General features: G+C 43.8%; 1 protein-coding gene across 2 annotated transcripts; it reads left to right on the top strand.

Moving 5' to 3' along the window:
- Positions 1-2,775: 2,775 nt before the first annotated feature.
- LOC119278036 (endoribonuclease Dicer homolog 3a-like) lies at positions 2,776-12,557 on the top strand. 2 transcript variants are annotated; one of them, XM_037559380.1, is made up of 26 exons: positions 2,776-3,008; positions 3,485-3,590; positions 3,693-3,873; positions 3,960-4,073; positions 4,776-4,910; positions 5,007-5,076; positions 5,544-5,608; positions 5,920-6,051; positions 6,150-6,302; positions 6,426-6,600; positions 6,770-6,875; positions 6,956-7,148; positions 7,239-7,399; positions 7,520-7,738; positions 7,870-8,138; positions 8,257-8,528; positions 8,632-9,128; positions 9,202-9,299; positions 9,520-9,740; positions 9,838-10,047; positions 10,155-10,607; positions 10,725-11,006; positions 11,211-11,552; positions 11,649-11,802; positions 11,902-12,002; positions 12,069-12,201. In XM_037559380.1, the coding sequence occupies exons 1-26, from the start codon at positions 2,894-2,896 to the stop codon at positions 12,084-12,086; spliced, it is 4,842 nt and encodes a 1,613-aa protein (XP_037415277.1). In that variant the 5' UTR covers positions 2,776-2,893; the 3' UTR covers positions 12,087-12,201. The 2 variants fall into 2 exon arrangements, with proteins under 2 accessions (XP_037415277.1, XP_037415276.1); XM_037559379.1 differs by having other exon boundaries at positions 2,777-3,008; positions 11,902-12,013; positions 12,117-12,557.
- Positions 12,558-16,137: the final 3,580 nt, after the last annotated feature.

The raw sequence follows: 16,137 nt of genomic DNA, 5'->3' as shown, positions 1-16,137 counted from the left end.
CATTTATATGCAAATATATATTAGATAAAAGACAGTTGAATTCCCAATTAACATTTGCACCACATCATATGAAGTATTGTCATACGATCTAGCACCAAATTTTGAATAATGCACCATGACCATAAATATTACCTAGCATGCTGTCACAAGCACACGCATGGCCCGCAGCCACAACATATCCACACAGGCGACACACATCACACCTAACCGAACACAGGACAAATCCAGCAATTTGAAAAATCAGCGAATATGATACCCCAAGATCTTACCTGACATATTAGAAGCCACACTGCCGAACCAGCATCATCCAAACCAACATGAAAGCCATCATCCTTAGTGCTCATTTATTTTGCAGGACAAATTTTGATACATCGCCAGGTATCTTTGCAAACAAACAAGACCAAGATTAATATAACACACAACAGGCCTGTAAAATTCAGAACAAGCAAATCTAATTCAAAAAGAAAAGAACGAGGGCCACCTGTCCAAATTATTCCTAACAATTCTGAAACAACTCATCATTTGAAAACAGACAAACATCTTATTCTTATGGCACATCAAGTCCCATTGACTTCGATATGAGAATAAAAAGGAACATAACAAAAAAAATTGTGAGGGCAAAGGAAAGAGAGAAAGGGGAGCTCATCACCTACCATGGCCCAAAGCAGGGTAAGGTCCGGCCACCGCATCCGGTACCGTCCATGATGTTGTGTGGTACTTGACGAGTTGCCGAGGTGTCTTCATTTTTTTTGAGTTAGCGGCGCCCGTTAATCAGGCGGCCGCGGCGGTGTCCCATACGCCCGTCAGAGTCGTCTCCCAGTCTCGCGCCATGGGCTCAAACAGCGGCGAAAGTGAGGCATGGAATCAAGCAGTGGCGGTGGCTAGTGGAGACGTGAGATCAAGTGGATGCCCCGGCCATGGATAAGGCCTCCTCCACCACCGAATCACATCACCGGCTGTCAGGCCAGGGCCACCCTGCACCAGCCGCCCATGGCTCCCAGCTCTGGCCGGACCTCCTCCGCCCAGGCCACCACCTGACCTCGCGTCCGCACTTCTGAGGCCGGGGACATCCGCCTCAGGTGCCTAGCCGGCCGACAACCAGATCCTAGCCGCTCGGCCTGACCTCCGCCAGCCGACGACCACCTTGCCATGGATGTCGAGGTTGCATGGCCGAGGCGCGTGGCCACCGTGGAGGTTGCTTGATGCTGCGTGCGGGCAGCGAGTGCTACGGCGAAGTGGAGAGGGTAGCAGGGCGCCGGCGGCGTGGTGAGTCGGTGAGCAGGGGTCGTGCGCCATTTTCGTTGGAAAGAATGCCTCACGTCTGATTCGGCTGACAAATAGATGGAAATAATGCCTCACATATCTGATTAGGAGATCCACGATTGGGTATTTTATTTCCTAATTAATGTGATTGAGCGATTTACGGTAAGGTTAATTAATTTAGATTTGATCTTTAGAAATTGATCGTGATTGATTCTTTCACATAAAGATATTACTAAATAACTTGCGTCATCATGGAAAGTTCTGATCCGTTCAGATTATTTTCGTTGTGTGAGAGGATGACGTGAAACTAAACCAGTGGGGTGGGGAAGGGGAAAAAATCAGCGAAATAAAGCGGACGAAAGTGGTGGGACGAAAATAAACTGTAGATGCTATTCACCAACTCAAACATTAGGAGTAGAGATTCTACTTTATTCTAGTTAGTTACCAGTGACCGCTTCATCTCCATATCAATGATAGAAAGAAAAAACCCAACGTCTTTACCTCCACCCCGAGAAGAATTTGGTTCATCCCGATCAATTCAAAGCCCGTGCTATATTTTGTGTACTGTAATTTATGCCGCGACACATGCTTATCTTTTTTTTTTGCACATGTCCCACATAAAAAGGGACCCAACACAAAAGAAACATGGTATCCCGTTTCTTTTACCGAAACATTGTGTTCGTATCCAAACAAATAAGAAATATCACAAGCAAAAAGAGGGGACATTAAGCATGATCTTCACCTACTCAAGTATTTTTGTGTAGCATGGTTTTACTGGACTGAATTTTTGGTGATAAATAGAATTAGCACAGTTGTGCTCCACCTTAGGATCCGCCAGTGGGGAGCACATGGAAATCTTAAGATTTGGGTTGTGTCCTCTTTTTTTTCTGACAGTTTTGGTTGTGTCCTCTAGATCGAAGCCGGGTACTCGAAGCCGCACCTTTCGGCGTGGACCATGGCCGGTGCGCCCGCTTTCTTTCTCTCCCGTGGTCGCGGGCCTGAGTCACCGTGCCCATCATAACCGCTAGCACCGCACAGGGTAGGAGGGAGACGACGAGCCAGTGCACGCCCGTCAAATCCAGACCCCAAAAGGAGCAAACCTCGCCACCCACCACCACAGTCCACAGGGAATCACCAAGGCAAGGCGCACCAAGCGACCACTCCACCCCAGGCTCCCAGCCCCGCCGACCACCGGGCCCCGCAGGCCACCGAGCCCGTCGGGGGCCCCACGGGTCAGTGTCGTCGGGGCACGTGCCAGAGCCCCACCGCCGCGCGGCCTCTGACGGCCGGCACTCCGAGGCAGGCAGGCTAGGCGAGGCACGGGCCGGAACCGTCACCTCCCAATGACGGAAGAAATTGGATTTAGGAAAGGGGGCAGTAAATCCCGCGGCCGCGTCAGTGTCTGCTTCCGGATGCAGAAACGCGGCCGAGTATCTCCCCACCTCACCCGCCGTGACGCCTCCCTCCCATATAAAACCGACCGAGGGATCCGACCCGACGGCGTATTCGCGGTGGGCCAGCGCGCGTCAGTCCCAACCCCAAACCCCAGAGCAGAGGAGAGTGGTACTAGTACTGTGGTCTGTAGTGGGGGTTACTCCGAAGCTTGCCTCGTACGATTCTTCCCTCACCCATGGCGGAGGCGGAGGCGGAATCGGCGCCCGGACGCGGAGGGGGAGGGGCGGGCGAGGACGCGATGGACGCCGCCGGGCCCGCGCCGGCGGCGGAGGTCGCCCCCGTCCCCGACGGTAAGCAACCAACCGAGCCTCTCGTCCCTGTTGGGGTTTTTGTGTCTGCGCTCGGCCGTTTCGGGTTTCGCGGCTGCGGCGTTCGTGCCCATCAGGCCGCCGGGGTTGATTTGGCAATGCGCGTTCGACCCGGTTGAATGATGTTTCGTGCATTTGCGTTAATGGCGGCGGATTGGTTTGATTTTGGGGCTTCCGCGGGGCTTAATCGGGGCACGCGGGCGCTTCCAGAGGCTTCTAGAACATTTCCCGGCGCCATCGCTCTACTTCGGCATCTCTGCTCTGGGGTTTCTGTCATTTGGGGGTTTTTGGGGGTTAAGGTGCTCCGGCTTTTCGTTTCTGACAGAACACGGGCACTCTGTTTTTTCCCCCTCCTCTCGAGGTTATTTGATTATGTTCGAATCAGTGATTGGTTTTTTAACGGTGGATTGGTTCGCCATTGATCTCTCTCGCTGAACTGTTTGTTCGATTTTGGGCAGTTAACATGAACCCTCTCAAGAGGCCATCGGAGTCGTGTGCTCAAGGAGACGAAGCAAATGGGCAGAAGCGGCAGAAGACAGAGTCTCAAGTTTTCACACCCAGAAGGTTTGGCACCATTTCTTTATTTTTGTTGCAGGATTATACAGTCTTGTATGATCAGACAGAGTACTTTACCTGATGTTGCTTTCTGATATTGAAATCGGTCAGATACCAGCTCGATGTCTTTGAGGTTGCCAAGGCGCGAAACACGATTGCAATGCTTGACACAGGAGCCGGGAAGACGATGATTGCCGTGATGCTCATGAAAGAGTTTGGGGAGAAGATCGACAAATCAAATAACAATGGGAAGATCATATTCCTTGCACCAACAGTTCAGCTCGTCACTCAGGTTGTACTACTGTAGTATGTAGGCTGGTGACTGTACATTCATCTTGGTATATGAAACTAGTATGTTCTGACATTTTGTTGCCGCAGCAATGCGAGGTGATTAAAACCCACACAGATTTTGAGGTGGAACTGTATTGCGGTGCCTCGGGGGTTGATCACTGGACGCCTCAGAGATGGAAAGAAAAAGTATCGAAATCTCAGGTAACTGCTGGTCCAGGCCTGTCGGTTCCTCATTTGTTCATTGTATCATGGTAACAATGGAGTACTTGATAACGCTGGTAAATGTGTTGCGTACGTGCAATGCACGTTGATATCAGGTAGAAAATTAATTGCACGTTGATATTAGGCAGAAAATTAATTCCACGTTAATATGAGGTAGATATCAATTACGCGTAATTACGTGGATATTCTATATTTCGTATGTTATTAATTGCATGCTAAACATGTTGAGCGCTCGCCACCATTGGAGCTATATAGGCCGTTGGATTGACACTGTTTGATGTCTGAGATTAAATGCTTTTGACTTGCATTGAAAGACCTTGACAGTTGACATCTAATACCATTGTACAACGATTTAGTCGACTTAACAAGCATATTCATACTTTCTGAGTCGTCCTCTGCTTATTTGACCAAGAAATAATTTTATCTGTATTTGTTCTTATTCTCCCTCCCCTTATTAACATACCATCGCTTGATGCGTTATCTGTGATGACTTCTGCCAATTCATCTGTGCGATACTGGGCTAACAAACAGTACATCTACTACCACTTCATTCGTGCATTGGACTCGTACATAGGCCCATCTTTTTATACCTTTCTTAAATTTTGATCAGTGCTATGCTTTGTTTCGTTTGTATGTAGATGCTTTTGTCACTTACTTTGGAGTGCCATTGAAACATTGCAGGTCATGGTGATGATACCAGATGTGTTGCTAAGTGCTTTAGGCAAAGCTTTCTTGAGCTTGGACATGGTTAGTCTTATGATATTTGATGAGTGCCATCGTGCAACTGGCAAACACCCTTATTCGAGAATAATGAAGGTATTGTGAAACACCAGATCACCTTTTTGTGCTGAACACTTCCTTTTTATAATCATCCTGAAATTGTTGTGTTCGCCATGGCCATGTTTTGAGCAGGACTACTATCACCAATCTGACCACAAGCCAAAGGTGTTTGGTATGACGGCCTCGCCTGTTATAAGAAAAGGCAAGCATTCACAAATACATAAAATTCTTTTTTGTTTTGCTACATTGAGTACAAACACTACATGCTTTGAATTGTTTCTACTTGCATGTCAGATATATTAAATAAACTGATGAACTTCGTGTCAAATACATAATTTAAGGTAAACAAGTGAATGCTAAACAGTAAATACAGTGGCATGGATAAACTTGATCGTGGACTATGATGAAAGGTCACTGTTACATTCTTATGAACAATAGCATATAGGTCATGAGCTAAATTACTAAACGTGACATGTGATTGCCAAGTGAAAGAAACATTAATCCAGAGAAATAACTCTTGAAGGGCATAATCTTCAGTTGTATTTCTGCCATGGACTGTCAATATTTCTGAAGTTCCCTTGCGTCGTAGTATCTACCATAGGTTTGATTTTCTTCTACACCCCATAGATCTTCTCTGATGATTTTGATTTTTCTTTGTCATCTTTATAGGTGTCTCTTCTAATCTGGATTGTGAAGTTCAGTTCACTGAACTGGAAAAGCTTCTAAATGCTAAGGTAGTTCCTATTTTTCTGGTTATACAAGGTATTTGCACACTATTCTAGTTGTGATCACTGCAGCATTCTATTTTTGTCCATTGAACTGCAAACATGTAGAAGTGGGCATCAACCAGTTGGCTAGAGGTGTGTGGGGTCGTGGCCCCTAGTGGCCCACCGCATTCAACCGAGTATCTGTTCTCTTTTAATTTAAAAGCCACAGGGGCTAGTGCCTGTTGATCTAGAAAAAAAAACTGCAAACATATATCCATATCTAGATATATTTCTAGATTGTGGCCTTCAACCTATATATTTCTGTTTTGCTTGAACAGATCTACGCTGTGGCTGATAGAGCAGAGATAGAGCTTTGCGCTCCTTCTGCAAAAGAAGTGGACAGATACTATGACCCAAAAACAGTTTGTTTCAAGGATTTGAGTGAAGAGTTGGGTTTTTTGCTTTCCGAGGTCTCTCATTTTAGTCCCTCTACTGTTTAATTACATGTTACTGAAGTTCAGTGGCTTGACATTTTATTTCTGAGGACAATTAATTTTTGTTCGTGCAGTACGATGCGTTAATAACTACATTGCAGAATAAGCCTAACTACCAGAATAAAGAATCTGATGAAATAGCTAAAGAATCACGGAGGCGTCTATCCAATTCTTCAGCCAAAATCCTGTATTGCATCGATGATATTGGTCTTCTTTGTGCTAGTGAGGTATCTCTTAGATTCATTGGTTCTAATGTTTCATGTAACATGTAATGCAGTTTTTATCTTAAATTTTTAATCACTATTTGACATTTAGGGCATCATGCCATAGTTAATACTTGTTCCTTGTAGGCCACCAAAATCTACATTGAAAGGGGTCAGAGAAAAGGTTGGCTGAAGAAAGCTTCTGATGCCACAAATATTCAAAGTGTTGCAAATAGCTCGTTCCTGCTTGCAGAAATTTCAGCACTTCATCTGAAGTTCTTTGAGGATATGTCACGTATAATTGACAAGCACCTCCAGCAAGGTGTGATGATGTGTAACTAAAACCAGCAATACACTATTATTCCGATGATCTTTTTTGCAGCCTTACACTATTATGCAAAACTGTTGGCCGAAGTATGATATATCATCTGTAATGAGTTCCTGTCATTTCCTGTTCCTTTTCTGAAAAAAACGAGTTCCTGTCATTTCAGGTAGCGATGTGCTTCTAAATTCTGAGAGTGGATGTGTGGAAGCAATTAAGACGGGTTATATTTCACCAAAGCTTTATGAACTCATCCAAATCTTCCGCTCTTTCAGGTAAATACGCTACTTTTACCTCACATGATGACATAATTCTGCTCCTTTACACTGACATGACATGCTTGTCTTCCTAGCAGTAACTGTGATCATGTCCGATGCCTCATTTTTGTGGATCGAAAGATCACTGCTAGAGCCATGGAACGGACAATGAAGAAAATTGGACACCTCTCACATTTTACATTTTCTTCTCTTACTGGAGGGAGTTCTTCAGTGGATGCTCTGACCCCTAAAATGCAAAAGGACACACTGGATTCATTTCGCTCCGGAAAGGTTGTTAGATTCTGTCAACATTTAGAGAAAGGGAAACTTGGTCCTTGTGATCTGACATTTCTTTGTCTTTCCATTCTGGACTAAATGTAGGTGAACTTACTATTTACTACGGATGTCGCGGAAGAGGGTATTGATGTCACAGACTGCTCGTGTGTAATAAGATATGATTTGCCAAAGACTACCCGTAGTTATATGCAGTCACGTGGACGAGCACGCCAGAAGGACTCTCAGTACATACTAATGATTGAAAGGTAAAATTTTCACTTGGCTGTTCATTCTAGATTTTTTTATGCTTGGTGGTGTTAAATGGTTGCAAAAAGGAATGGTGAAAAGGGAAAATAAAGAAGCTATAACTGCGATGTTCTTTGCAGGGAAAATGTTAAACAAAATAATTTGATATCTGCCATTTTGAGAAGCGAGAAGTCAATGGTTGAGACTGCTTTGAACAGAGATTCCGAGGATCTACTCCCTGGTTTCTTCCCAGTTGAAGAAAAAAATGAATACCTTGTAGGCACAACCGGAGCAAAAGTAACTGCTGGTTCTAGCATTAGTGTTATCGCCCAATACTGTGACAAGCTTCCGGGAGACAAGTATGGTGATCGCATTTTTTAGTCTGGTTATTCTTGGCTACACATTTTACACCTGTAAATCTGCGATACCAGTTGTCATTTTGTGTGAAGGGCTCTAATTTCACGTTCTTACATTTCTGAACATGTCACAGGTACGACACCACAAAACCTTTGTTTGAGTTCACGAACCACGGTGATGGTTTTGTGTGTACGTTAACACTACCATCTAGTGGCATGTTGCCACCTTTGGTGGGTCCAAAAGCAAGAAGCAAGAAGAAAGCAAAACAGCTTGTTTGTCTTGATGCATGTAAGCAGCTGCATCAGCTAGGAGTACTCACTGACTCTCTTTGTCTATCTGTTGAAGAGCCACCACTGGAATCTGTGAACAAAACTGACGTTCTCACATCTTTGGCTGGTGTAGGTGAGTGATTACTAAGCTCTAAAATGTTGTATATTTTTACAAAATATTGATTCCTGAGTTAATTGTGATAAAAAGGAACTTGTATTTCTGATGACAATCTTTTATTGCCTTCACGAAGGTACAACCAAACGAAAGGAGCTACATGGTACAACTAGAGTATGTGGGTTGTCTGGTACCTGGGCATCAGAGAGAACTGCTGTTAAGCTTCAAGGCTACAGAATGAAATTTCTTTGTGACCAAGTTGGTCAGAAATACTCCGATTTTGTTCTGTTAATTGATAAAACTATAGCACATGAAGCTGCTAATTTGGATATTGATCTGTTTCTACATGACAAGATGGTGAAAGCTTCAGTCTCTCCTTGTGGCCTTTTTGAGTTGGATGTTCAACAGGTCTGCTCAAGTTTGTGTTCTCTTCTTGCTACCGTTGTTGTCCCTGTTCTTTTTGTCACTTTTGATTAACATATGAAAGATTCATTCTGTTTTCCTCGCGTAGATGGAGCAAGCAAAGCTATTTCAAGCACTTCTGTTCAATGGTTTGTTTGGAAAGTTGTTCACTGGATCAAAATCATCCGACGTTCCGCGGGAGTTTATTCTCAATAAAGACGACACGGTTATCTGGAATAATCCAAATATGTATTTGATTTTACCTATGGATCCTACTGTGGAGTCCCATGATATTTCAGGCATCAACTGGAGAGTGATAGATGAAGCCGCTACAGCTGTTAAACTTTTGAGGAAGATTTATTCTGAAGAAAAAATGAACATACAGGGAATACTTGATTTCGACCAAAATGACGAAGATCTAATTCATTTGGCCAACACTTCATGTGAGACTCATTTCCTTAGAAATGTGGTAGTGCTGGCAGTCCACACAGGAAAGATATATACTGCTCTTCATGTTGCCGATCTATCTGCCAATAGCACATTTGATGGTGTATCAGATGAGAAAGGAACAGAGTTCCACACCTTTGCAGAATACTTTGAGAAGAAGTATGTTTGTTACTGCGCATATTCATGTGCTTGCTCAAGCATAATATGTTAAATTAATTTATTTCATGTGCAGGTATGGCATAGTTCTTCGTCATCCCTCACAGCCACTACTAGTGCTGAAACCCAGTCATAGGCCTCACAACATTCTTTCCTCGAAGCTCAGAGATGAAGGTCCTTGTCTTTCCCTCTGTAGCCAGTTTCAGTTTTAGTCACTTTGTAGTTTCTTGAAGAATTATTACATAAATCATCTTCGTTTTTCATACATCAAACATGATTAACAATGAGCTCATTTAATTAGATGGGTGAATTCGCCATATATCTTGTCCTCATTGTTCATGCTTTGCTTGATTATTTATATATGAGCCTCATGTCTGCTCGCTGCCTTTTCTAGGTAACGGTGAGAAGAAAAAGGGTGGCACATCAGATATAACTAAGGCAAACAACCGTGTTCACATGCCCCCAGAGTTGCTGATTCCCCTTAATTTTTCTGATGACATTTTAAGAACATTTTATTTGTTCCCATCTTTGATGCATCGTATAGAGACATTAATGCTAGCCAGTCAACTAAAGAGTGAAATTTCATATGACGATTCTAATGTATCAAGCTTTCTGGTAAGAAATCAGCATTAGTATTTTTTATCACTTCTATATACATTACATTTATTGCGTTCCATGAAATGGACATAATCAATTTGCACATGCACTTCAGATTCTAGAAGCTATTACAACTCTTCGATGCTCTGAAGACTTCTCAATGGAGCGTCTGGAATTATTGGGAGATTCTGTGTTGAAGTATGTCGTTAGTTGTCACCTTTTCCTAAAATTTCCTAACATGGATGAGGGGCAGTTAACATCCAGTAGGGTTGATATAATATGTAATGCTGCACTTTATGGGTTTGGAATTGAACACAAAATACAGGTAAATTGTATCTCATTCTGGGCAATCTATACAAATGTTGCATTTGTTAAGTTGACTGTTAACATTATCACAGACTAATCCTGTAACTGGTGGCATGTGATTCATAGGGTTATATACGTGATGCTGCATTTGATCCTCGTCGATGGCTTGCACCAGGACAGCTCTCCATTCATCCTGTTCCTTGTAATTGCCGAGTAAATTCTGAGGTTGTCACTGAGGATATTAATGTGAAAGTAGGCCAGCTGTGTGATAAGGGACACAGATGGATGTGTTCCAAAACAATTTCTGATTGCGTCGAAGCTATAATCGGTGCATATTATGTAGAAGGTGGCTTAAGAGCAGCTATGGCTGTTCTCAAATGGTTGGGAATTAATGTTGAAGTTGAGGAAGAACTGATTGGTCAGTTCTTGAGTGCATCTGTGCAGACTTATCTTCCAAAAAATGATGTAATTGAAAAGGTTGAAGCAAAACTAGGCTATGCATTTTTGATGAAAGGTCTTCTGCTAGAAGCTCTTACCCACCCATCACTGCAAGAATCAGCAGAAGGATATTCCTACGAGGTAATGGTTGATGTTAGCATTAAATTTAATTTAGCTGGCTATTCATGTTGGGTGTTTTCAAATCTTTATTATTCAATTTTTCTACTGGAAAACACTGAATGTGTCTATTTGTTCCAGCGTCTGGAGTTCCTTGGTGATGCTGTCCTGGATATTCTCTTAACACAACATCTTTTCTATAGTCATAAAGACACCGATGAGGGGGAGCTGACAGATTTACGGTCTGCATCAGTAAACAATGAAAATTTTGCACAACTCGCAGTGAAGCATAAGTTATATCAGTTTCTCCAGCATTCTTCTGGGAAATTACCAGAAAATATTACTGAATATGTGGATAGTTTAGAGAACCCTTCCACGGACAAACTCAACCTTTTATCAGATGCGGCATTAAGAGGGCCTAAGGTATGTTTCTCTTCCTTTGCCTTCGATGTGTATGATTTACTCAAGATGGCTAAATAGATTATTAGTCACATTTTTTATTTATGGGTATTACTGTTGTTAATTTTTTTATTCACCTTTTTTTTCATTTTCCAGAATCGTCGTGTACTAGTGTAGTTGACCACCTATCTATATTAATATCATAGTTTTCTTTCTTTTGCCCTGCAGGTTCTGGGTGATGTTGTAGAAAGTATTGCGGGTGCAATTCTTATAGATAGAAAACTTGATTTGGAGGTAGTTTGGGGTATTTTCAAACCTCTTCTTTCCCCTATTGTTACACCTGAGAAGCTGGAGTTACCTCCCTTCAGGGAGCTTCTCGAATGGTGCAACAAAAGTGGGTACTTTCTAGGAATTAAGTGTACAGATGGAATTAAGCGTACAGATGGAGACAAAATAGAGGCTACTCTGGATGTGCAACTCAAGGAGACGTTCCTTGTCAGGCAAGGTTGTGGCAAGAGCAAAAAGGATGCTAAAGCACATGCAGCTTCCATGTTACTCAAGGACCTTGAGGTACCCGTTTTCTGTTTTGTGCTTCCACTATTTTGACATCGTTTTGTTTTCAAGGTCCAGCAGTTCAACCCATCAATGTTCGATTTTCTTCTGCAGGACGAAGGACTTCTAGTACCAAAGAATGCAAGCAACACGCAACAGTTCCAGGATCATCGTAACATTTTTAATGCAATGGATATACAACTTTCAACACCAACCAGGGGAAAGGGGTCAGCTGGATCAAAGATAGCTGCCAGTCTTGATAAACCAGGTATGTTTTGATTGTCATCCCAAGCACGAGTTCCTGTTTCATATCTATAATATCCACTGCCAACCCAACGGAACTGTGTATAATGTCTCACTTACGCAGTGGACTGGGCGGTGAGAATGAGTAAAGGAGGACCCCGTGCAGGACTGTATGAGTTCTGCAAAAAGTTGCAATGGCCAGCTCCTAATTTCGATTGTGCGAAGGTAGAACAAAGGTACTTTTGCCTCAAACCGATCTCTGCCTGTGATTACTGATGAGTGTCCTTCCAGGTAGCTTGTGTAAACTGAGCAGCTAAATCTACCCATTTTCCGTGATAGCACGCCTACGCCTCAAGGTCAAGGGTTCACCTTCGCGTCAACCATAAAACTGCACATACCGAATAGTGACGTGATCAGCCTCGCAGGGGATTGTTTTGCGGATAAGAAGAGCGCGATGGATTCCGCCGCACTGCTCATGCTCTATGAGCTTCAGCGGCGAGGGAGATTGCAAGTCCAGGAGGTTCATGTTTCGTGAGAGCCGTGTGTGATGCTAGTAAATATTAGTATTCCCCATTGACCGGGCAAGTTTGGAAGGCACGTGTGGCATCTTCCGAATAAATGGATGCTGGGGATGGATACTTGTGAGAGGCAGGGCACAGCTGAGCTGACCTGGCTCTGCTGCCAGTCGTTATGTATGTTGTACTTTGTTAAAAGAAATGTATGTTGTGCTTGGCTTCATATATTGGCTGCGGCAGGAAATGATGAGCCCAAGTGCTGCAAGTCCACTGTCTATCAGTACTTCACAGGCTCAGTCATTATATCCTGGATGATCCTTTTCTCTCTTCCTGCAGATTTAGGAGCCTGACGTTTCGCACATGTTTTCTCCTCTTGCCAATAAAAACTTGGTGCAATAAGAACCATTATAAAACATCTCAATGCAGCAGAAAATTGATACTACTGTATTAGGCAACATACTGTTTTAACTATTGTAACACCGTACAAATACTATATGCACCAAAAGTGTGAAACCAATGCAAGACATGCAGCAAGAACCCTTGGTCTTTTGTGACAAAATATAGAAACGCATCCAAGATCAACCTGAAAAGTGTTGTAACATCAAAGAACTCGGTTTTAGTTTGCCACATTAAACAAAATTCATTTTAAATCAACAAATCCCTACGTCATATCCTTGGTTTGACTGCTCCTCCATTATGTTGGCGTTCATTTTGGCTGCTAAAGCTTTGTTGGTTGCGGGGAAGGCCACAAAACCTTTTCCTCCTGCTCCTTCCATGAGCGAATCCCACGCTATGGTTTCCCGCCGGCTGCACCCGCGATATGCCTCTCCTATGGCCTTAAGGTCATGAAGGCGCGATGGATCCCGTCCCTTATCAGTGGGAGGGCTCCTGCTTCGTTTTCAGGTGTTTTTTTGAGTTTTTTTTAGGGTTTGTGTCCTGCTCAGAAATATGAGACGACCGTGGCTCCTTGAAGATGGAATGAGATTCTCCCCCACCTAGTTCCCGTCTGAGTGGTGCGTCTAGCATCGTCGGAGGGCGTGTGGAAGTGTGTCTCTGGCAGAACTCGAGGGATTTGGTTGGTCTTTGTCTTTGGTGGATATGCTTGGATTCACTTATCATTCGTTTACGTTTGTGTGTCTACAGGTTGGAACCTTCTGATCTACGCTTCTTTTCATCGCCGACATTTGTTGTTATGGTGTGTTGGTCCTTTGGGGCTTCAGCACGACGATTTCCTGACGTCTACTACATCAAGGTTACCTGGCTCCAGTGAGGCAGGGGCGATGACGGCGGCATGCCTTCAGCTTGCTCTAGTGCTTGTAGTCGTTGCTAGGTGGTCTAGGGATAAAAATATAATTTTCATTGCTTCTTGTGTTATTTGTACTGTGTGTAGTGCAGCAACCCAGTCCGGCCAACCAAACGCCATGCAAAAATTGCTTCCCTAATGCAGACAACCTATATGCGAACTGCCAAATTATGTGCACAAAATGATTTTTTATGGCAACTACCAGGCGCCGGTCGGCCAGCCCCTGCCCGTTGGATGCGCTCTCTTAACCGTCATGGTCGAAGTGGATTGAAGCGGCACACAAATGTTTGATGTCTTCTTCCACCCCACCTCACGCCGCGCTTGTTGAATCCAGCAAAAAATCTCCGCGCCCCCAAGCTGGTCGTCCACGATAGCAGCGCCTCAAGTAGTCGTGGTTGCCCCGCCTTGATGCCGTCTTGAACCCCTTTGCAGCGCACCGAGGCTGGAATATCTTCGGTTGCAAGCACACGTCTCTGCTGGTTCCAGCATTTGGTGGGTGTCGATGCAACATCTGGTGATACGGTTCCAGCTTGTTGTGAGCATGGATGTAGCATCCGCTGACCACGGTTTTAGCTCGTGGTGACCATGGATGTAGCATCCGTTGACCACGGTTCCAGCACATGGCAATCATGGATGTAGCATCAGAGAATCGTCATGGTAGCATCTGGAACCATAGTTCCAGCAATCCGTCTTGCTGGTCCAGCAAATAACTTTGCCATTTCCAGCAATCCGCCTTGTCGGTTCCAGCAAAAATAACCCCTCGTCGGATCTAGCACCTCTCGCGGCGCCGTCCCCGTGCAGGTGAGAACATTGACGTGGGCGGATGTAGCATATGTCGTCGCCGGACGCAACCATCAACAACTATGATTGTAGTAGGCGACCAGCAGTGGGCGTCGCCGCCGCGCTTTGGTTCGTAGCAGCGCGACGTCTCATTCAAGTACTGTTGTGTGTTGGTTGCAGCATGGGTGCGTGTCGGTTGTAGCACCACGTTGTGCCAGTTCCAGCTCGACGGGACGTGGTAGCAGCATCTTGTGCACCGCCGCCATGGTTTGCAACACCGTCTACCTTGATTTGTCCATGTAGCAGTGCATGGCGGTGTGTGCTGGCTTTTTGGCAACCCACGGCAGCCGCGGAAGGTCTGAAGAGAGATGCATAGAGAAGGGGAAGGGGCACGAGCTCGGACTCTTTCATGGTGGTCGCAGCGATAGAGATAGAGAAAACAAAAGAGGGGTGGCGGTTTGAAGAGATAAGGATGGGATTCAAGAGGTGAGTAATAGGGACGTGGCGCAAAAAATGGGTGCTGGATCCAGGTGAATCGAGCGGTGCGCAGGCATCCGTCCCAAACCCTCAACCGGCTGGCCGGCAGCAAACCTTTCCCCTTTTTAATCTACTAGATAATTGCCTGTGCGTTGCAACAGGAGTATAAACATTCTACTATTATTACATTGATGTGTTAAAGTCTTAGCAAATTTTACCGTGCAATCGCCAAAATTTACCTGCCATCTTATTGGTAAGCACTTATTTGGTAAGAATTTATTGACTTACCAAATAAAATATGTTCTTTATTTTGATAAGTTAATAAAATGTGGGACAATTGATTATATTTTCAGAAAATTGATGGGAGAAAAATCAAACATGGGAGAGAAAAATCAAAGAAGAGAAGAAAAGAGGGGGGCATATGTAAGGAAGGTTGGACGAAGGAGAGGTGAAATGGGAACCTTATGTTCAGTTTAAGTAGTATATGTATAGATTTAGATATTGTTCTGAAGTGAATGAAAAACTTCTATTGATCGATCATTGGAAAGTACAATTTATATGCTCCGAAGAGACGCGACGATCAGAGGAGATGCATCGGTTCTAGGGAGATATGGGAGAGGAGTAGGTTGTGGGATGAATCGCTCGACAGATTGGGCAAGGGGAGATTTTGCCCCTAATTACATATTGTAATTAATCTTAACACTCCTACTAATCTATGCTTGACCACGATTGTCTGGGTAGCTCTGTCATCTCAAAAGGATTCTCCTCCAAAAGTTCTTCATAAAAATCTTTGATGAGAACATCAAACAAACTCACGAAGAGGAATAGCACAATGTGATGTCTTGAACAAGGATATCTCAAGAAGAGACTCCCCCTGATGCTTGTAAGTCTCGAAGTCGTCGCATACCAATTTCATGAACATATTTCTGCAATATAAAATTTGGTAGAGACTTGGTTAATAAATCAGCAAGATTTTGGCATGATTTAATTTGCAAGATGTTCATTTCTCCGTTGTTCTGAAGATCATGGGGGAAATACCACTTAGGAGAAATATGCTTAGTGATATTACTCTTGATGTATCATGTCTGCATCTGTGCAACACAAGCCGCATTATCTTCATAGATAATGGTAGGTGATTCTATCAAACCAATTCCACATGACTGTTGTATGTGGTTTATCATTCTGCGAAGCCATACACATTCGCATGTTGCTTAAAATAATAAAATTATTTCATAATGATTGATAGATGTTACCACCAGAGTCTGTTTCGAAGACTTCCATGATA

Source organism: Triticum dicoccoides, chromosome 3B (genome assembly GCF_002162155.2).
Source record: "Triticum dicoccoides isolate Atlit2015 ecotype Zavitan chromosome 3B, WEW_v2.0, whole genome shotgun sequence".
NCBI lineage: Eukaryota > Viridiplantae > Streptophyta > Magnoliopsida > Poales > Poaceae > Triticum > Triticum dicoccoides.
This window is presented reverse-complemented; position numbering and strand designations above follow the sequence as displayed.